The sequence below is a fragment of the Dryobates pubescens genome, chromosome 12 (genome assembly GCF_014839835.1).
Source record: "Dryobates pubescens isolate bDryPub1 chromosome 12, bDryPub1.pri, whole genome shotgun sequence".
NCBI classification, from domain to species: Eukaryota; Metazoa; Chordata; class Aves; order Piciformes; family Picidae; genus Dryobates; species Dryobates pubescens.
Genome location: NC_071623.1, coordinates 30,918,018 through 30,936,536, shown reverse-complemented (window position 1 = coordinate 30,936,536; position 18,519 = coordinate 30,918,018). Strand labels below are relative to the sequence as shown.

General features: G+C 38.4%; 1 protein-coding gene across 2 annotated transcripts in view; it reads left to right on the top strand.

Annotated features, from left to right (window-relative positions):
- Window positions 1–10,173: 10,173 nt before the first annotated feature.
- Window positions 10,174–18,519, top strand: part of ROBO1 (roundabout guidance receptor 1) — a 532,129-nt gene continuing 523,783 nt past the window's right edge. Inside the window, exon 1 of one of the 2 annotated variants that reach the window (XM_054165776.1) lies at window positions 10,174–10,630. In XM_054165776.1, coding sequence (XP_054021751.1) covers window positions 10,522–10,630 — 109 coding nt within the window. In that variant the 5' untranslated portion in view covers window positions 10,174–10,521. The remainder of the gene's footprint in view (window positions 10,631–18,519) is intronic. The other variant, XM_054165775.1, reaches the window with a different exon arrangement.

Genomic DNA, 18,519 nt, shown 5'->3' with positions numbered 1-18,519 from the left:
GCACACTCATCCCAAGGACTGCCACTCACACAATGCACTTGTTCACCTCTTTTGTGTCACTTTTGGTCTTTATTTTTACTAATGTCAAGTCTTCAGTTTGAGAAGGCTGCAGTGCTTTGCAAGGCACAGGTGGGCTGTCATACTGCAGACTTCTGCAGGCTTCATTCTTGCATGTTAGCTTCCACATTAACGCTGCAGTGCAAATACTCTGTATGCAAGCTCACTCACTTTTAGAGAGTAATTTTTGCTCTTTCCATGTTATAATATAAAATATCCAAACATATTTTGATTTTTTCGCTAATCCTTAATAACTATACTTTTTATGCTATTTTTTAAATATATGTCATTCTCTTTATACTTTAATCTGGAAAGCTAACAGTATTTCAGAAGCTAATATATTTGAGATATGATTAAAATACAAAAAATTGATTGGCTCTGAATTATGGTTTTTTTAAAGGGGGGGGTTTTACAGACTCTCCTAAATTTGAAGCTACTGTCTTAACCAAGTTGTCTGAGAAATCATGTTAACAGCTTTCATCTTTAAAATAGCTCTAAACGAAGCTAGAATAGCTGTGAACAAAGCAGAGATCTGTGAGATATATCAGGCAACACGTCCACATGTAAGTGAGAAGTGAATGTGTTAGCTTAGCTAACATGGAAAATCACCCAATCAAGAAACACCACCACCAGCAAAGCATAAAACAAACCAAGGAAAAAGAGAGAAGAAGAATAGAGTTACTAATTAGAGAAAAACTAGATTTTTCCATGGGAGGCAGGACCTGCAGATGTTGAAGCCATCTTGAAGCATTCAGGTTACACTCATTTTCATCTACAGGGATTTATCCTGATCTGTAAGGCGATACTTGTCCTTTGCATCTTACAAGAAAGTATGATAATGTCTCTCTCGTCTTCCTTTACTAAAGTTGTTGGGGTTTTCTTTTAACTTTGATTATTATTACTCCTTTTTGTGTTATACATAATATTATATATATATATATAATAATAATAAAAAAACACACCACAAAACAAAGAAAGGAAAAAACCCCATGTCATACTGCAAGTTGTGTTACTACATATATCTGCCTCTCAAAAATTCCTCTTTTCCATAGCAACATTTAGCCATATTTCACCCCGGTGTTAGTCAGGAGGATTCCACACCCTCTGTGTTTGATAAAACCACCCATTTTTTTTTTTTATTCCCATAAACTCCTACCAGTAAATGAAAGGTGCATTTCTATTTTCTGGAAATTGCATTCTTGTTCTCCAAGGGCAAATGGTCAGGCTTGAAGGTCTCCAAAACATGAATTGATAATCTTCAAAACAGTCACTTGGATGTTCCCAGTGACTTCCTGGTTAATTTCCCAGTGACTTCACATGCTTAATTTGCAATGATTTCTCAAACTATAGTGTCTGTTTATGATAGATAAAGAAGATGACATGAACCCAAATGTTAAGCAGCACATAAAACATTTTATCTAACAGATGACAAAAGCACATTTAGGCAGAGCTTATATTGAAAGCAGTTGCTAAACTCTGTGAGAACAGTAATGATTTTATTGCTGAAGGTATTAATTTCAAGTAGCTCATATACTTAGGAATGTTTATGATCCTGTTTTTTAGTTACTGTGATATCATTCTAAAGACCAATATATTATGCTGGTGATTTTTTACATTAGAAATGGTGGAACTTGTTGAAGACACATGCTTTTGTCATTGTGCTCATTTCCATTAACACACCCATGTACAGTAGCACAACATGAAATGCCAGAAGTTCTTTTCAGTTTGACACATAAACAAAAGCCAGATGCAGTGGCCTATGTTCTCTCTGTATCCCAGCCTAGAGGAAAAGGTATTTGTATTTTATTTCACTTGAATGTAGAGCTGACATGAGATTTTAGATGGCAATTGTAGCTTCATGGTCTTCATGAGTTTTTATTTCCACATGTGTATCAAGAATACAACATTTTTAATTCCATCAGCTCAGGGCTCGCATTAGAGTTTAAGGTAAATGTTTTCATTTAGCTTATTGACTCTGTTCCAATTTAGGAGATTACCCCATAGCTCTAATTCACCCAAAGAATCTCACTGGGGAGATTTTCAAAGGCAGCAATAGAAGTCAGAGCACTGACTTCCATTGACTGCTGAAAATTGTATTACTGCCTTCTCTCTGGCTACACGGAAACCATTGTTCTCTTAATGGGAATAAGCATCCATCTTTCTCAAGGAGCCTTTGGAAAGGTTGATCAAAGCAGCGGACACCAGATGCTCAGTTTGCTCTAATTCTGCTGCAGTCAGTGAATTATTTGCACCATTTGGGACACAAGAGTGCCCTCCCTCGCTAAAATGATTATAAGTTACTTAGTCTTCTAATAAAAAAAATCAGCATTGAAGAATGAAGTTTTCCCAGACAACTTGGAGAAAAAAGAAAAGCCTTTAAAAATGTTTTTAATCAATGAATTAACACCAAAGCAATTTCCTGTTAAAGGTGTCCTTCAACTGCAATGTTTGTTTTTTTTTTCTTCTTTTTTCTTTTTTTGAATTAGTCTGCAAAATATTGCCCTTCGTTCTTGTTCTGAAGATCAGTATGGAAGCACTGCAGAGGACATGCCCTCACTGCATGGCAATCTGTATTGCAGTAGTGGCAGTAGATTCAGAAGCAGCACATCTGGACACTTATACCAGCTTTTACAGATTTTGTGATAGTTTCTCTTCTTTGCCCATCTGTCAAAATAATTCCCAATGCTTCTGGTTCCACCCACCCCAGGGAAAATGAGCTGATCTTGTATTCCAGCATCATGCAAGGGTGTGTAGAAAGCCATTGCTTTTCTTAAATTAATGGAATGAATACAAGGAATATCACTATCCTCTGGGATAACTATCATTGGTTTTGATACACTTGGCAGGCTGTTTTCTAGCTTTTGGAGATGAAAAGTAGAACAGGGCCAAGAACACAAGATGTATCACGTTTTTATCTCATGTCAACTACTCAAAGTCTGCTGCTGAGATTATGCCACTCTCACCTTGGTTTCTCACCGTCAGTTATTCACTCATGTTGGCACAGTTCTTAGCCCAAATATTTTTCCTTCACTTCCATGAGGTACCTCATTGCTGGATAGGGTTCATTAATTCGAGATACAGAAGAAGGAAGTGAGGAGCAAAAGGTATACTGGAAAAATGAGAGTAGCACACGGAGGTGGAGAATGAAGAAGTCAGAGCTAGGCTGAAAGGAAAAAAAAATATTTCAGTAAAGAGCCACTAAAAAAATGTCAGCATCTTCTCTGAATACTTTTGTGAAGCCCACTAACCTTGTATTTTGAGTGTCTGAGACAAACTAAATCTAGAGATGCAAATTAGGCCTGACTGAACAATCATAAAAAACCCAAATGAACAAACAAACAAAAAACCAACCAACCAACCACAACAACCAGTAAAAGGCTGAGCACGGTTTAGCAGTTCATTTTGAGAGCTGGCATATTTCTACATTAAACAGTATTAATTTCCATTTTCTTGTGTCTATTTTTGTCTGAACATATCCTCAGAGTTCTCCAACACTCAGTAAATACTCCTACATTTGCCTTTATTAATAGGATAAAGATTGACACTTTGTTAGAACAGATAATGATAAATGTCTTGCATCTATGATATGTATCTGGGACATGTTTAATCCCAAAGTTTTATGTTAGAAGCACCAACATTACAAGATGGTACTCTCAGCGTGTTCTTACAGTAGTCTCACATGGCTTTTCATTTATGTTAGCATAACACTGGCTATGCAGAAATGGCAGTTCACATAAAACTTTGTAGAGCTGTTAGTAGAAATCCCAAATATTCATTATAAGAAGACATGCCAGAGCTGCTGGTTTGAGCTCAAAACGGTTAGAGATAGAGAGCCTTTCAATGACTGAAGTGTGCCATGGTGTAAGGAGATGCTGAGAACTCTTGAGATGTACTCCAGGATTTTTGCTGATGTAGTACCAGAGCTAAGAAGGGATATTGAGATGTGATGCTTTCTTTTCTGACAGTTGTACTTTCTTTAATAATGGTGTGTTGAAATTCAGGTTCTGCTGGCATTTGTTGCTTTTAAAGAAGAAGCAATTTGGTGTGCAAATTATTTCTGGCTGTAGAAGGAGAGGATACAGAAAGTTGATTTGGCAGCCTATGGGATCATCAGCACCACACTTTTTTTTCCTTTTTCTTCTTCATAGTGACTGTAAATGCATAAACTCTCCTGGGATGCCATAGTATGCAGACTTCAGCCAGTTACAGTGTCTCAGGTGTCTGTGTTGCTTAGGATAGCTGATGTTTCTTTGGCTTGAGAGCAAGTTTGGAGGTAGCTCATAGGAACTTTGTATTGCTAGCAAGAAGAACAAAACCCCTTCTCTATTATGAGTTTATGGATGAGATTTTCTTTCATTTATTTTTCTAATGGAATTAATGTATCTTTTGCAAACAAAGAGGAAAAGATGTTATGAGATTAAAACAACAAAAAAGAAGGAAAAAATAAGATGGTCACAGTTGTTGCTTTTCTCATACTAGACAGGCCAGCAATGTACATTTCTTGTAAGAGGCACAGTAGTTGCTGACTTAGCTTTGCAAACTTTCTACTCTTTCTACTCTTCTGCAGCCAGATGCAAAAATTATATCCACTCACATTTAAAACACATTTGTCTGTGTTTCGAAGTCTCTTTCATAGTTGCTAGGCACACTTAAAAAAAAAATTAAACATTAACCAATTCTGTGTTACCTGGAAGCCATGAGTGGAAATGGCAAATTGATCAGAAAACTTAGCAAGGAAAAAATAATCCCTCAAAAAACAGATCATTGCTTCTAAAATTTTCATCGAGAGGAACTTTATTCCATGTTAATTGCATGCGATAAATGAATATATATGTAAGGCTGCTTGACCCAAACCAAGATTGATTGACCCAAATATAGAATAGAATAGAATAGGAGTTAACCAGGTTGGAAAAGACCTTTGAGAACATTGAGTCCAACCTATCATCCAACACTATCTGATCAACTAAAACATGGCACCAAGCACCCCATCCAGTCTCTTCCTAAACACTTCCAGTGATGGTGACTCCACCACCTCCTTGGGCAGCACATTCCAATGGCCAATCTCTTTCTATGAAGAACTTCTTCCTAACATCCAGCCTAAACATCCCCTGGTGCACCTTGAGACTGTATCCTCTTGTTCTGGTGCTGGTTGCCTGGGAGAAGAGACTAGCCCCCACCTGGCTACAACCTCCCTTCAGGTAATTGTAGAGGGCAATAAGGTCTGCCCTGAGCCTCCTCTTCTCCAGGCTAAGCAACCCCAGCTCCCTCAGCCTCTCCTCATAGGGCTTGTGCTCCAAACCCCTCCCCTTCTCTGGACACATTCCAGCAACTCAACATCTTTCCTAAACTGAGGGGCCCAGAACTGGACACAGTAAACTTAAGTCAAAAGGAAATAATATGTATCAATTTTTTATTTTCTTTTTAATGTGTAACTCTTGCTGTGTTTCAGTGTTTGTGAGTTGAGAAGCGTGAGCATGTATCCATAGATGCACATACATGCACTTTAGACATTTGTGCATGTGTATCTATTTATGCAGAACACATCTGTTTTGCTCTGCCACCAAGAAATTAAAAGGTGTTAGCAAAATGTATAATGCCATGTTTGAAAAAATGAAAGGCATGCTAGTAGAATGGTAGTTTATTTATTTACTTAAACTGTGTGCACTTTGACTGTTAGAGAAACGGTAGAGCCTGTTTTCAGTTCCCAGGATCTTTTGTGCGCTTGTTGTATTTCGTTTTTCTACAATGGAAGCAAACCAAAAAATCCCTACCAAGCTGATCTGGAGGGGACGTCACCAAGTCCCTGGAGGGGCCTTCACCAGTTTTCCAAGCTTGTAGGGGTAAAATGGTGTGTAGGTCCAGCCCACAGATACAGGACCGAATTGTGTGTGTGCCCCCTTTGCTTCACAAAACTGCAATGTTTTCATGGCACAAATTGCTGCTTCTGAGTTTATCTCTCCAGAGTTGTTAGAGCAATAGTGGCTGCAAAATAAAACATGGGTAATATTTAGCTTTAATGAGTTCTGTTTCCCTGTTGTGCCTTACAATGTCTATATGGTTGCCTTGATGGAGGCTCCCTGAGAGTCACCAGATTTAGTCTTTCTTCTAAAACGGGAGACTTCTTCAAAGACAATATAAAAACTGTATGTTGCAGCTAAGTACAGCTTGCACTGCAGAAATAGAGACCTGCTTTGTTTTGCAAACTTGATAAAGATGCCTTAAAATCAGGGACCCTAAAGGGCAGCTCATTACCCTCCACAGAAAGACCGGGAGAGAGCAGAGGATGCCCTTACAAGCTGACCCAGTCCTCCTGTGACTTTCAGGAGAGAATGACTCATGAGCCTGTGCTACGATGCTTAGGCTTTTTCTTGTCAGCCTGTCCTCTTTCAGCAGTAAAGCAGTGCACGACCTCTGTGAAAAAAAGCTTTCCCAGATCATCAATTTCCAACACAACTGGTGGTTTCATCAGAAGAGGCAACAGAGAGGTCCTAGTGTAAGGAAGTGACTTTGGCTTTGTTGAGAGTGGAGAATGACTTCTGTGCACAAGAGCGTTGACCTCACGGCCTTGCAGACTTCTAGTGATAGAGGTGTAGCTTTCATCATGTGTTCAGTGAATGAATCATCCCTGTGCAGAAGATTTTAAAAAATATAAAAATATTTCCAACTCGTCCTGGAAGGCTGTGCCAAGGTGCTGCAGAGAGCTCTGCTGCCCTTTAGAAGAAGGTAAAGGTGAAGTCTCTAATGAAGGGAGCGTGAACTTTAGAACAAGTTCTGATCTTTACGGATAAAAAGCTCTGTGGAAGATATCTGATCCAAGGGAAGAACTGTGCAGTAAATTGCTAGTGACTTTTATCTCTGGCACACTAAGCCAAAAATTGAAAGGCTGGGGCATATTGAAAGCTGGGGAGAAAAGGAATTAAATGCATCTGAAGATTTTAGAGAATGACATATATTAAAGCTAGATCGAGCTAGTGTAAGATAGACTATAAGTTAATTTTGTAGTTCTGTCTTCCAAGTCCCTAACTTCTGACTGAGCTGCAATATGTAAGTCAGAAAGGCATCCAGTCTTGGTGTAACATCTTCAAGGGATCCACTGCATCTCTGAAAAAGCTTTTGACGTGGCTAACTGCAGAAATAATTACATTGCTTTGAGTAAATGTTCAAACTGCTAAGGAACTCACACGAGCAGAAATCACAGAGCTGAAACTAGTTAAATGAGATATGAAACAATGAATCATATAGGAGTAGGCCACCATTTATTTGGCTTCACACTTCTGGATTAATCTGTTGGGTTTTACTTGCTGTTACTCTGATGGAGAAGGCAATTGGCATTGCTTCTATGGGGGAAATTTTCCACTACCCTGCTAATCAGCAACACTGCATGAGGCACTTTGTTAGACAAGGTCATATAAAAGCTTTTTTTCCCCTGTCTGATGACTTTTTGGTATGAATGAAGAGAAAAATAGTCACTTAAAAATACTGCCTTGGGCATCCCTTCACACCTGTTAGGATACAGGGTAGCTTTTCTGAAGACAACAGCTCCTTCTCCTGTGACAGGAAAAATGGATGCAACCTGTGCAAAAATGTCCATGCAAGTTTTGTTTCTGTAAAAGTACCCTTCCATTAATCTTGTGAGATAAAAGGTAAAGATAAAACTTTCCATTAACTCTCTGTAAGGTTGCCTACTAGACAAAACAACTGTGTGGCTTGAGAGCTCAGCAGACATCTGCTGAAATACCAGTCCTATGCACCAGTTTACTTTTGCACAGCACAAGGCTTGATAAGGTTTGAATCTGGAACCAAACAAAGGATAACAGGCGTTAACTACAAGGCAGGGGTTTCTTCTGTGAGGCAGCTCAAGTTTTTGGCTGAGATTATTTTCTGTCCTTCTGGAATTCTACACTTCTCTCTTTTTTTTCCCTTAATAAATCTTTACCTTCTGTCACTCTGACAAAATGCCAACTGCAAGATCCAAATCCTTTTGGTTTTGGTGTTCAAAACTGCAGCTGTCACTTGAGAAGATAATTTTTCTGCTTTCCGAAAACCATACTATTCCACATTACTGCTGTAGGACCAAATTGTATTAACTGAACCATCTTTTGATGCAGTGAACAATTTGGTACATTCAGGTGTCTTACATAACCAGCAACACGATGAGTCATCTTTAGACAGTGAGTATTGTCACACTTTCCTGGCATGAGTCCAGATGAAGCATGTGCAGTTAGAATGTGCCTTAAAAGAAGGCAATCTGAAATTCCTAACCATTGCTTTTAACACTGGATGTTGCCATGGACATAGCAACATTGCTATGGGGCAAAAGCCCAACAACATATACAGGAATGTTGCTCTGTTGTTCTTCAGCCCATAAATGTATGACTCTTGCAGGATAAAATCACGACAAAGAAACCAAATCTCCTCATCAGAACACTCTGATGAGATGATGACATAGTGACTCTCTCCCTGCCCAGACACAGTGCTGAGTTCTTATCAGAAACCAGCCCCTCCTGCTCATCTACACAGAGGGAACTGCTGAGGCAGGAGCTGCTGGGGTCAATGCAAAACAGAAGACTGGTTGTAATGTGTAACATCTGGGGGATTTGACTGATCACTGGTTCTTATGTCCTGTGCTGTAAATATTTCAGGTTTTGTACTGAAGGTAGTTAGCTCAAATTGAAATAAGAGCACATATTCCATCGTAATTTCTCCAACTGGTCCACATGAAGAATCAGTGTGTTCCTTTTAAAGGACTCATAGATAACTAACAGTCATGGAAAACTTTCTGTTCCAGTGTCTCTATGGTTGTCCAAAATCTGCCAGCTCCAGGAGAAAAACTGCTCCTGGCCTCTTTTGGAAAGTTACCATCACTGACATGAGGATGTCTTAAAATGAATGGTTTCAGATGATCACTCCTTAACTGGTCACTGTGTGGCACTAGGAATAACACTAATAATTTTGAGCTCAAATTTCATGTAATGCGGTGGCTGCAAGCACTGTAAATGAATAGAGGCATTATTAAGACTAAAATAGCTCATACTTGTCTTGTCCTTCTTGGTTATTGAAACTGTAGCTGGAAATTTATTCTGGTACTTTATGCAAAAAATCCTCTGCTTCTGCAGCCCAGTTACAGCTGGAGCATCTATACAGCAACCAGTGTGCCATGTGTGAGGCAGATCAGCGTGTGGAATGCTGAAGTCATTGCTATTCTGTTGAGAAAATAAATTTTCCTGTTGCATAACTAAATTACAGTTGTAAGTATTCCTAAGACTGATGCTTATGATGCTAAAGAAGCAGATATTTTGACGTTTCTTCTACTGAATATGAATGCAGACCTCATCCAGACTAAAGCGCTCCGTCCCTATGAGCAGGGAACACTCGGGTCTTATTATAGTGATTTTCAGCTTGTCAGGATGAGGCTTTACTGGGCCTGCACAGGTCATATGGGATGGTATGACTGTGGTGAAAGAGCAGATAAGTTTTGCTATGTTTTTTCCTTCAGACTGTTGCAATCACCATTGGGAAGTCCGTGATTTAGCTCCCTGGCACTGATATACATGGGGTTAAATAGCTTCCCACAGTACTGCTGTTAATGCTGCAAGCACTGGAGTCTGCTTGCACTGGGTACTGGCTGCCCAGAGGCTGTTGAGTTGCAGGGTGAAGGTTAGTTAGGTAACACGGATTATATACATGAATTCTCAGAGCTTCTCTTACTGTTGGGGAACTGTTCCACTTATGCAGCATCTGCTGACAGAAACCTGGGTGGGAGGTGGCATTGTTTGTGTTACTTTCCATAGGAACAGAAGACATTCATGCTGAATAGGAAACAGAGCTATTGAACAGCTTTGAAAATAAAAATAATAACTTTCTTTTTAAAACCTTTCTTGTCCTATATATGTTATTTTTCCTCTCTTGTCTTGCCCCACTTTGTGGGTAGAGGTGGAAACAAACTGGTTTCGAGCCCATTGATAACTGTAACGAGTTTTGAGTGTCAACATTAAAATGTTCTGTGTCATCAGCTCTGTGAAACTGCAGTGCAATATGCAAGTGAAGGATACAAAAAAATCCTCCCATTTCAGCCCGGCTGTGTCCCCTGCTAGGGTGCTTGTGGGGAATGTTGATAAACACTGGGAAGGGATGAGAGGTGGCAGAGGCAGGTGAGGAGCTGGTGGCTTCTGAGGGACCACGGAAAGCTGCCAGTACATCTCTTCTAGCATCTAAGTGCCAGAGGCTCCAGGCTAGGGGAAACCTTTCCGACTGTTCCGTTAGCACGTTCCCTGGATGAAAGAAATAAGCAAGGCAATGGACATTTTTAATAAACAGTTCTAGGACAAACAATATTTTACATCTCCTTCTGCCTCTGCTGAATAAGTGCTGTTAGCTCCAATTATTCATTCCTATGGAAAGTCTTCTAGTTCATCTTTATCAGGACTCCAGATAGAGGTGATTTGGGGTGTTTTGTTACCTGGCATGGCCGTGCTGTCACTGCTGCTGCTGCTTGGTCTAGCAGACATAACTGCTGCTGCGGACATCGTGCCTAGAATAAAAGCGGGGTCAAGGTGGAGAGGTGAAAAGAATCGTGAGTAACCCAGGCTTTTCCTTCTCTTCTTCTCAGCTCTCTATTTGAAGAAATGTCTCAGGCCTCCTTTCATTATGTAATTCTTCCTCCTTCCTGGGAGGTTATTATTTAATAATAACCTTAAGGCTATGTAATTTTAAGTATTTAAATATGCATGCAAGAAGCAGGGGCCACACCTTCTGTATGCTCCACACATCTGCAGTACAGTCCTGTATCTCACTGCTAGCTTTCTGAACTGCCTGGTCTGTTTAACTCCTCTATTTCCAGAGAGCTGTGAGACTTGCAGGGTACAATCAGCTGCAACTTTTCTGTTTATAGTATTACCATTTTGCATGTTGTTCCAAATGTTAGCATCGATAAAGGTAGCAAATTTTACAGGTCTACTGTTTGTGCGAAGGCAACCTTGTAACTGCAGTGATTATGGTAGGTAACTTTATGGGTATAAATGGGTAACTCCATCTTTCTCGATCTACATATGTAGAAAGGAGGATTTAATGCAGCATTTCAGCTTGTGCAGGGTTTTTCAATGCTGCACTTAGAGAAAAGAGCATTACTATGAGAAAAGGAAAGTAGATGAGTCATGGTAATATTGGGGAGTGAGCCTGCCTACTGCATGCACAGCTGCATGACTGAAATAGTCAGATGATTATTTTCATTTAAAGGGCAACTCAGTTCTTGCTTACATTATTCTTTGTTCCTGTTCAACTATTTATAAAGAAGTGTGCTTCTGATAAGCAGCATGTTATTATGCCTGGGAGGTTTTGTTGTGGGTTTTTTTTAATTCTTCCTTTAGCAATACATAGATCAGAAAAAGAGGAAGGAATACTGAAATGGAATGAAGGTTTTCAGTTTACTTCAGCTAAATATGATGCAGCTGCTTGGAAAATTAATGTTCTGGAAGCCCTTAAAGTAACCAGAACTGGGAAGGTATCCTTGTTGGTATCCTTGGGATGGATGTTATCTTGATAGTCATGTTAGCTGAAAGCTGATGTGAAGCTTGAGTAATACTTGTTTGTCCTAAAGTCTGAACATACACCTTAATAAATCTGTCACTTCACTCAGTCCCCCCCATTTAAAGAAAGAGGCACAGGACTGGGTGGAAGTGAGAAGTGCCTCCTTCACTCACAAGTAATTTACATTTAAAAAATATACTGGCCAAGCTAGCAGGCCATGAATGTGTGCCTAAGTTATGCACAAACCCAGCATCCTAGGGCTTATAAATATCTGAGTATATTAACTGATTGTGACTAAAGGAGCCCTTTACTGTACTGGATGTGGAAACTGAGGCACAAATGTAATAAGACATGCAATCTGTGAACTGAAATTTTTCCATGGCGTGTTCCTTCCTTGGTAAAAATGTTTTCCAAAATATGGTTCTCTTTCTCTTTTCAAATACTATCTTTTAGTTATAAAAAGGCCAGTTCCAGAGAGAAAATATTGTCTTCTCAGTTGAAATGTTATGATTCTGAGTGTTTAGTCTGACATTTTTTACTATGAAGAACTGAAATAGATGGAGATATAGGTGCCTCACAAAAGCATTAATGAGGTTAATTGGTTTAGGATGGCATTTAGCCATGATGAGTTGATTGCACAAAGATTCAGAAGTTCAAGAGCACCACAGGTCTGGGAAATTGTTTTGCAAGTATAATAGACTGTTTTATGTCATCTATAGTTTGCTTACACCTTATGGATTCAAATTGCTTGCTTTCTTCTCTCAGGACAGGGGGCTTTCAATCTAGCCCATTAGCCAATTGCTACTATTTGGTTAAAGAAAAAAAAACAGGAATCTAAATTAGTTTTTGTATCATATTAATTTTGTGATACTTAGTTGCTTAGAAAGCTCAGTTATGGGATATGTTAAAATCTGTTATCTGAATCAGCTGTCCTTGAAATTAAGAAAAGGTGTTTGGATCAGGCTTTAATGTTGGGTTTGGGTTGTGGGGTTTTTTGTATAACAATATTAGCAGCAGTCTCACTAAGAACAACAAGAGGGATTTTACTGGAATTCATTTGCATTGTATACTGTTTGGCTTTGCTGTCCATGATGTCACAGTCTCTCTAGTTGCAGAGTGCGGGTATGCAGTGCTGGGTTAAGAAGTGAATAGCTCCTTTCTGAGAAAGGAGACAGCCAAAAGGTTGAGTAAATTGTGGTTGATAGAATCTTTGTCAGTTGCTATCGATGTTGTATATTTGCCTGTCAGTTGCTACAGTACTAAAGATGTTCTTTTGCTGCTTTATTTTTGCACGTCATAGCTAAAATACTAATAAAAGAAGTACTCTGAAAAGGCTTGTGATTGTGCAATACAGTATGTTCATTTAATCAGATTACACTTGAATTGCATAACCCAAGTTGTTGGCTTATTTATTTATTTTAAGGACAAATAAAAGAGCACACAACCGGTTTCTGCATCTCTTAAGAGGAATTTTCACTAACACATTCAGATGTAGCCATTTAACCAGGCTGTAATATTTACAGTGTAGAGAGATTTCCAAGTACCATTATTCCAAAGGGTCTTTTACAGGATATAGTAACTTTGCATGTCTTCAGATTCTGTCATGCTTCTTCAAACAAGATCATGGTATATTAACAGGCATATATTAAGTTGTCCAGAAAAGTTGTGATTCAAGTTCTAGCCTTGCATCTCAAGGGTAAGACCAAAGGGAACCAGCAAGGACTGCAACAAAACTCTTATTTATATGTGTGGTGTTTGCTTTACCTCAGCTTACATCTCCTTGGACAAAGCTCTGTTCTTTACTTTCTCCAAGAAGGGTCTTGGAGCTGAAAAAGTTGTAGCCTGAGTCTTCTCCACCACAGCTCAAATAAGTGAAAGCAAATTTGGGGAGAGTGAGGAGAAATTGTACTTTCTGACAAATGCAACAAATTGCCACCAAAAAAACCCAACAAAAAACCCTAGTATGGAGAGAAAATAAAAGGATTTATTTCCATATGCATCTGTACTTTTCCTTGTATCAGCCCCTGGGTGGAGTGGGAAGGGAACAGCACATAACATTGATGTACTATTAAACACTTAAAATGCTTAAATGCATTAAACAGCAACAACAACAACAAATGTTTAATTGCTTATACTTTGGGGCCTTCTGGCACATGTTATTACTTCTTTGCATTCACTTCATTTTTAAGAGAGCCCATTATTATTATTTGTATGCCCATAGTTTACAGCTTACATGCTTACCACCATGGGAAATAATACAGAGACATCTCATTGTTATTTTGATACTGGAGCAGCAATGTATTAAAGCTATCTTACTGTCCCTCAGAAAAAATAGTATGGATGAATACCATGGTTGTTATTAATTGCCTGTGTAATGCATATGATGTTTACATTGAAGACTGTACAGGCATATTTTCCAGTTGCAGAACTTTGTATGTGTATTGGTGTAGTATATGTAATTAATTTTGTTAATGAATTTTTAATCAAAATTGTTTGTCTGCTCTGAATAAAATGTATTTTCTGGTTTTCTAGAGGAGAAAACTGTATTTGTAAGGGCAATGTTTGCAGGTCATATGCAAAGATAAGAATTCAAAGTTGTCACAGAGTAAATGGCTGGAGCAGCAAAGCAATGTGCTGCATCTTTTGCAGTATCTCATGTGTTGCCAACCCATGTGGCATTGAGCCCTGGGTAACCAGTTACCCATGGAAATGAGCAACCTGGTACTGCTGTGATCAATATTCTAGTGATCTGTATTTTTTTCATACCTCTTGGAGAACTGAGGACTCAGCTGATATATTCGCCTTCCAAGATGCTTTATGAATTGCAGCAAGATGAGGATTTGGAGTTGTAGGTTGGAGAGCTGGAAAATCTTGCTATCACCGCATGATTGCAAGTTAGAACCTAGCAGCATTTCAGGGTCCCTTGTATCGGCTGATAGAGATGTTTTAGCCAAAATAAAACCCTGTCCTTTCTATTTAATTTTTTTTATGAAAGTCTTAATTTCTGTATGATGATGTGGGCATGTGTGATTCTACATTGAGCAATACTGTTTACATGGATATTGTGGGTGATGCTGCTTGTGCATACCTGTCTCAAAGCTTCAAGAGAGAGGTAGATGTAGGAACCCAGTGGCACCCCGAAGACTTCCTTAAATCCATCTTGATGGTTTTTCTGTACAACATAGTTTTCCAGGAAAAAAAGAAGTATAAATTTAGCTGTCTGTTCATGTTATTTTTATTTATTATAACATAGGTTTTAAGTATTTTTCTGGCGTGACATTCATTTGGATTGTTATTTGTATGTTCTTAAAAATGACTGGTTGCCTGCTTCAGGTCTGCCCTCCAGTGAAGGTATTGCTTTGTAATGACATGATGCTGGATTGCTGATGTTATAAATCTGACCCTTTGTAAACAGATTTTTTTAAGAAATGAAAATCTCAAGACAGTGGATATGTCTAGAAATCCTCATTTCTGTGTGAGGCATTAATGAGTGAAGACACCACAATCAAGCCAAGATAACATGTACATGTTTTTTGAAGTGGAACTCAGTGTTAGTAAGGAGGTATTTTTATATTGTGAAGGGGTACATGTAGGAAAAATAGTGAAACTAATTAAGGAATATGAAGCTTGCTCTCTATAGAGCCCCTCCAGGGGAATATGTACTTCGTGTTTCCTGGATATTCTTTAGATTTTTGTATTGGGCTATAAAAACATTGAGTCAGGGAAGACTCTTCCAGAAGTGGAAGTGGTTGATAATGCTGCATTTCTTTCTTTTGCTATTTGAACACTACAAGAGAGCAAACTCAAGACAATTATTGGTACAAATTCTGAAGAAGAGCTTGTGAGCTTAAGTTATCTTCTAAATGGCTATTTGCTCAGTGGCCCTATCAGTGAAGTGATTTACTTGCTTTTTGCAAGCAACCAAACTAGGTTTGCTCACAAATGATTAGAGGATGACTGTTCTTTGTATGATTACCTGTATTTGCATTCTTGCAAGTAATAAATGACAAGTATTTCAACTGTTCTCATTCTCCTAAAAGTCTGCAATCCAATTAGGCAACAAAAACTGCAGTATACTACATGAGCAAACTTTTACACAAACAAACTTCTTACACATTTAAACAAATGTAGATTTAGCAATGCATATGCAGAGTTCATTCTTCAGAAGTGTATGGCCTATATTTACAGGGAATACATTGGTAAAAATCAGGATTACTTCTTAGACAACGAAAAAGGGCATGAGACCATCTATTTACCACACTAGTTTTACTTGGCACCACGATGCAACATTGTATGTTTTTCCTATGATGCAGTACAACTAAGGCAAACTTCTATGAGACACAATTTGTGCCCTGCAGAGTGCTTGGGATATCAGTGTTTTTTTACTTTTTTAATTGAACATGGTATAAAACAAACCAAAAGCAAACAAACAAACAGAAAGATTAATATACAGCAGAAATAATGAAGCCCAGAGATGTGTGTTTCAAGTTGGATGCTTTTAGTATCTGTAGAGGCACATGCATATACTTAGTTCCTTCCTCTTCCATTTCTGCTTGTAGCACAAAGCTCTGTCCTTGGCACTAACTTTTCCTGAAAAAAACAGGACACTTGTGGGGGTCTTTTTCTCCTGCTTAACCTCCTGTTTTCAGGCTGTGTTTAAGATCTCAGTGTCTCTGAAAAAATACTTTGTTTCAGGAATTTGGGAAAATTAGAACAAAAGCCTTTTTCAGTTGCAAACCACAGACTTGAGTGGAGCAAGGCACTGACCACACATAGTACACTAAAAGTCTGCATTTGAGTAACTATTGTGAAAATTACAATAATTACAAAAATCTGCAAAATTTAAAACCTGGATGTACTGTGTACTAACTATTTGTTTGAAAAATCTGTTTGAGATGACTTAAGGGGGAAAAATTGTAACTCCTATAGAAAAAAATCACTTATTTACTATTCTTTTACATATGTTCAGAATCAATCAGTTTGCTCTTCTCAATTACACTGCCTTTCATCAAGGTTTTTATATGTTTCAGCCTACCCAATGGACTGAATTGTCAGGCTGGGAAATTACCTCTGTGGAATGTTTCCTCTGATATATTGCAGTCCAGAAAATGGAGCTGCTTTTGTCCCCTCGATTTTTATTTGCATTTTCTCCTTAATAGGCGCTGCTGAAAGGAACAACCTTTTGCAGGTCTTACTCTCTTTCATTTTTGCTCTCCCAAATGCAGTTCTTGGCACAGAGAAAGCCCATTCTTGTTTTGGGGCTACCTTGGGTATCTTTTGCCAGCACAGGATGTGGAGACATATGGGCACTCTAACCAGAGAGTCAGTGAGGAAGAAATGTCTCCCAGCTGCTGACTCTTCTTCTATGTGCTGAATCGGAGCTGAAAGGCTTTGAGAATTTACCTAAATCCATAGAACTAATTTTTCTCAGAGAGATTTCTGTGACAGAAACAATGCACTACAGAAAAAGTAAGGGATTTAATGACAAACAGATGGAGCCTGTGTATTGTTAATGGAGAAAGACTACTGTTTTGTGTAAAGAGAAGCCAACACACGACATTAAGAATGAAAACAGAGTAGGTTACAGGACATCATAACAAGATATTAGTTTTACACTTGGTCTCTTAGATATTGCTTAAAATCATGTCCACTATGCAGTCTGTGTGTATGCCTTATTTAATAAGAAAAAAACCCAAAACCAAACAAGAAAAAAAAACAACAAAACACCAAAAAATAAACCAAAGCAACAGACCCACAGAAACCAAGAAATAGGTGTTCCATTTGTTGTTGCTGTTGTTGTTTCTGGTGCTTTCAATATACTTTTGCAGAAATAGTCTCTCTCTTTCTTAACACCAGTCATCCCTTTACAACAATATCCAAACACAATATTTTTTCTCACAATTAATTTTTGGTTGGCCTAACATATGTTGATGTGATTTGTTGATGTTCAGCTACCAATAAAGACCCTTTTTGCTTTTCTTTGTGTGTGTGTTCAGCAACATAAAAAAGAAGCTAACTGCATGTTTCCTTGAAAACAAAGTCTTGTGGACTTGGATTTTCTCTTCTCTTGAAGTCCTTTGGGAATATTACAGTTTTATATGTCAGCTACTAATGGGTTTATATCCAATATTTGACATAAAAATCACATGGGCCTGAATAGTAGTGTTTGGTTGTGGGTTTTTTTTTTAGGAAAGCCTGCTTAGTTTCATATAACACCATGACATTAATGTCTTATTTTTAATGACTGTAAACATTTGAGTTTGCATTTTGTATGCAGCACCTTTAAGCTTTAATTGGACATCTGATAGTCTGTGTACACAAGCACCTCCCAGATAATGTGGAAATTTTAGACTGAGAAGAAATGATGCTATTGTGCTGCTGGATGAGGAGTTCAGTCTGTTTTGTCATACTGTCTCCCAGGAGTGTCTGCCGTATTTCAGAAACCCTTTTCATATGAACTGTTAGAAAATATCAGGCAGGTGCCAAAGCAAGACTTGGGCAAGCATTTCATCCCATCCAAATTAGAACGTTCATACTTTAAATAAATAAGTTTTTAAAATGAAATATTAAATATTAAAAACTTAATCTGAGAGTCTGGTAAGGTGACCTCTGCATTTTGGTATGTGTTTAATTTATTATCATGTATTCTAAGTAGTGTCCATCATAATACTGCTGTAGATGCTTCAGCCTATGCTATACCTTACTTTGGGGGAATTCGTGCGGTAGCTAGAGAAATAGGAATGCTATTGATTTGGTTTGTGACAGACTCTTTGACAAGTTCTCCCCCTTTCCTTCTGCAGCTGCAGCACCTCCTGCTCTGTGAAAATGTATATTCTCAGATATCTCTCATTCTTACCCATTGTCACTACTTAATTTAACTAGAGGAATCATCAATGATCCCCTAACAGAGCTGGACCGAAAGGTGATTTGAAGAGT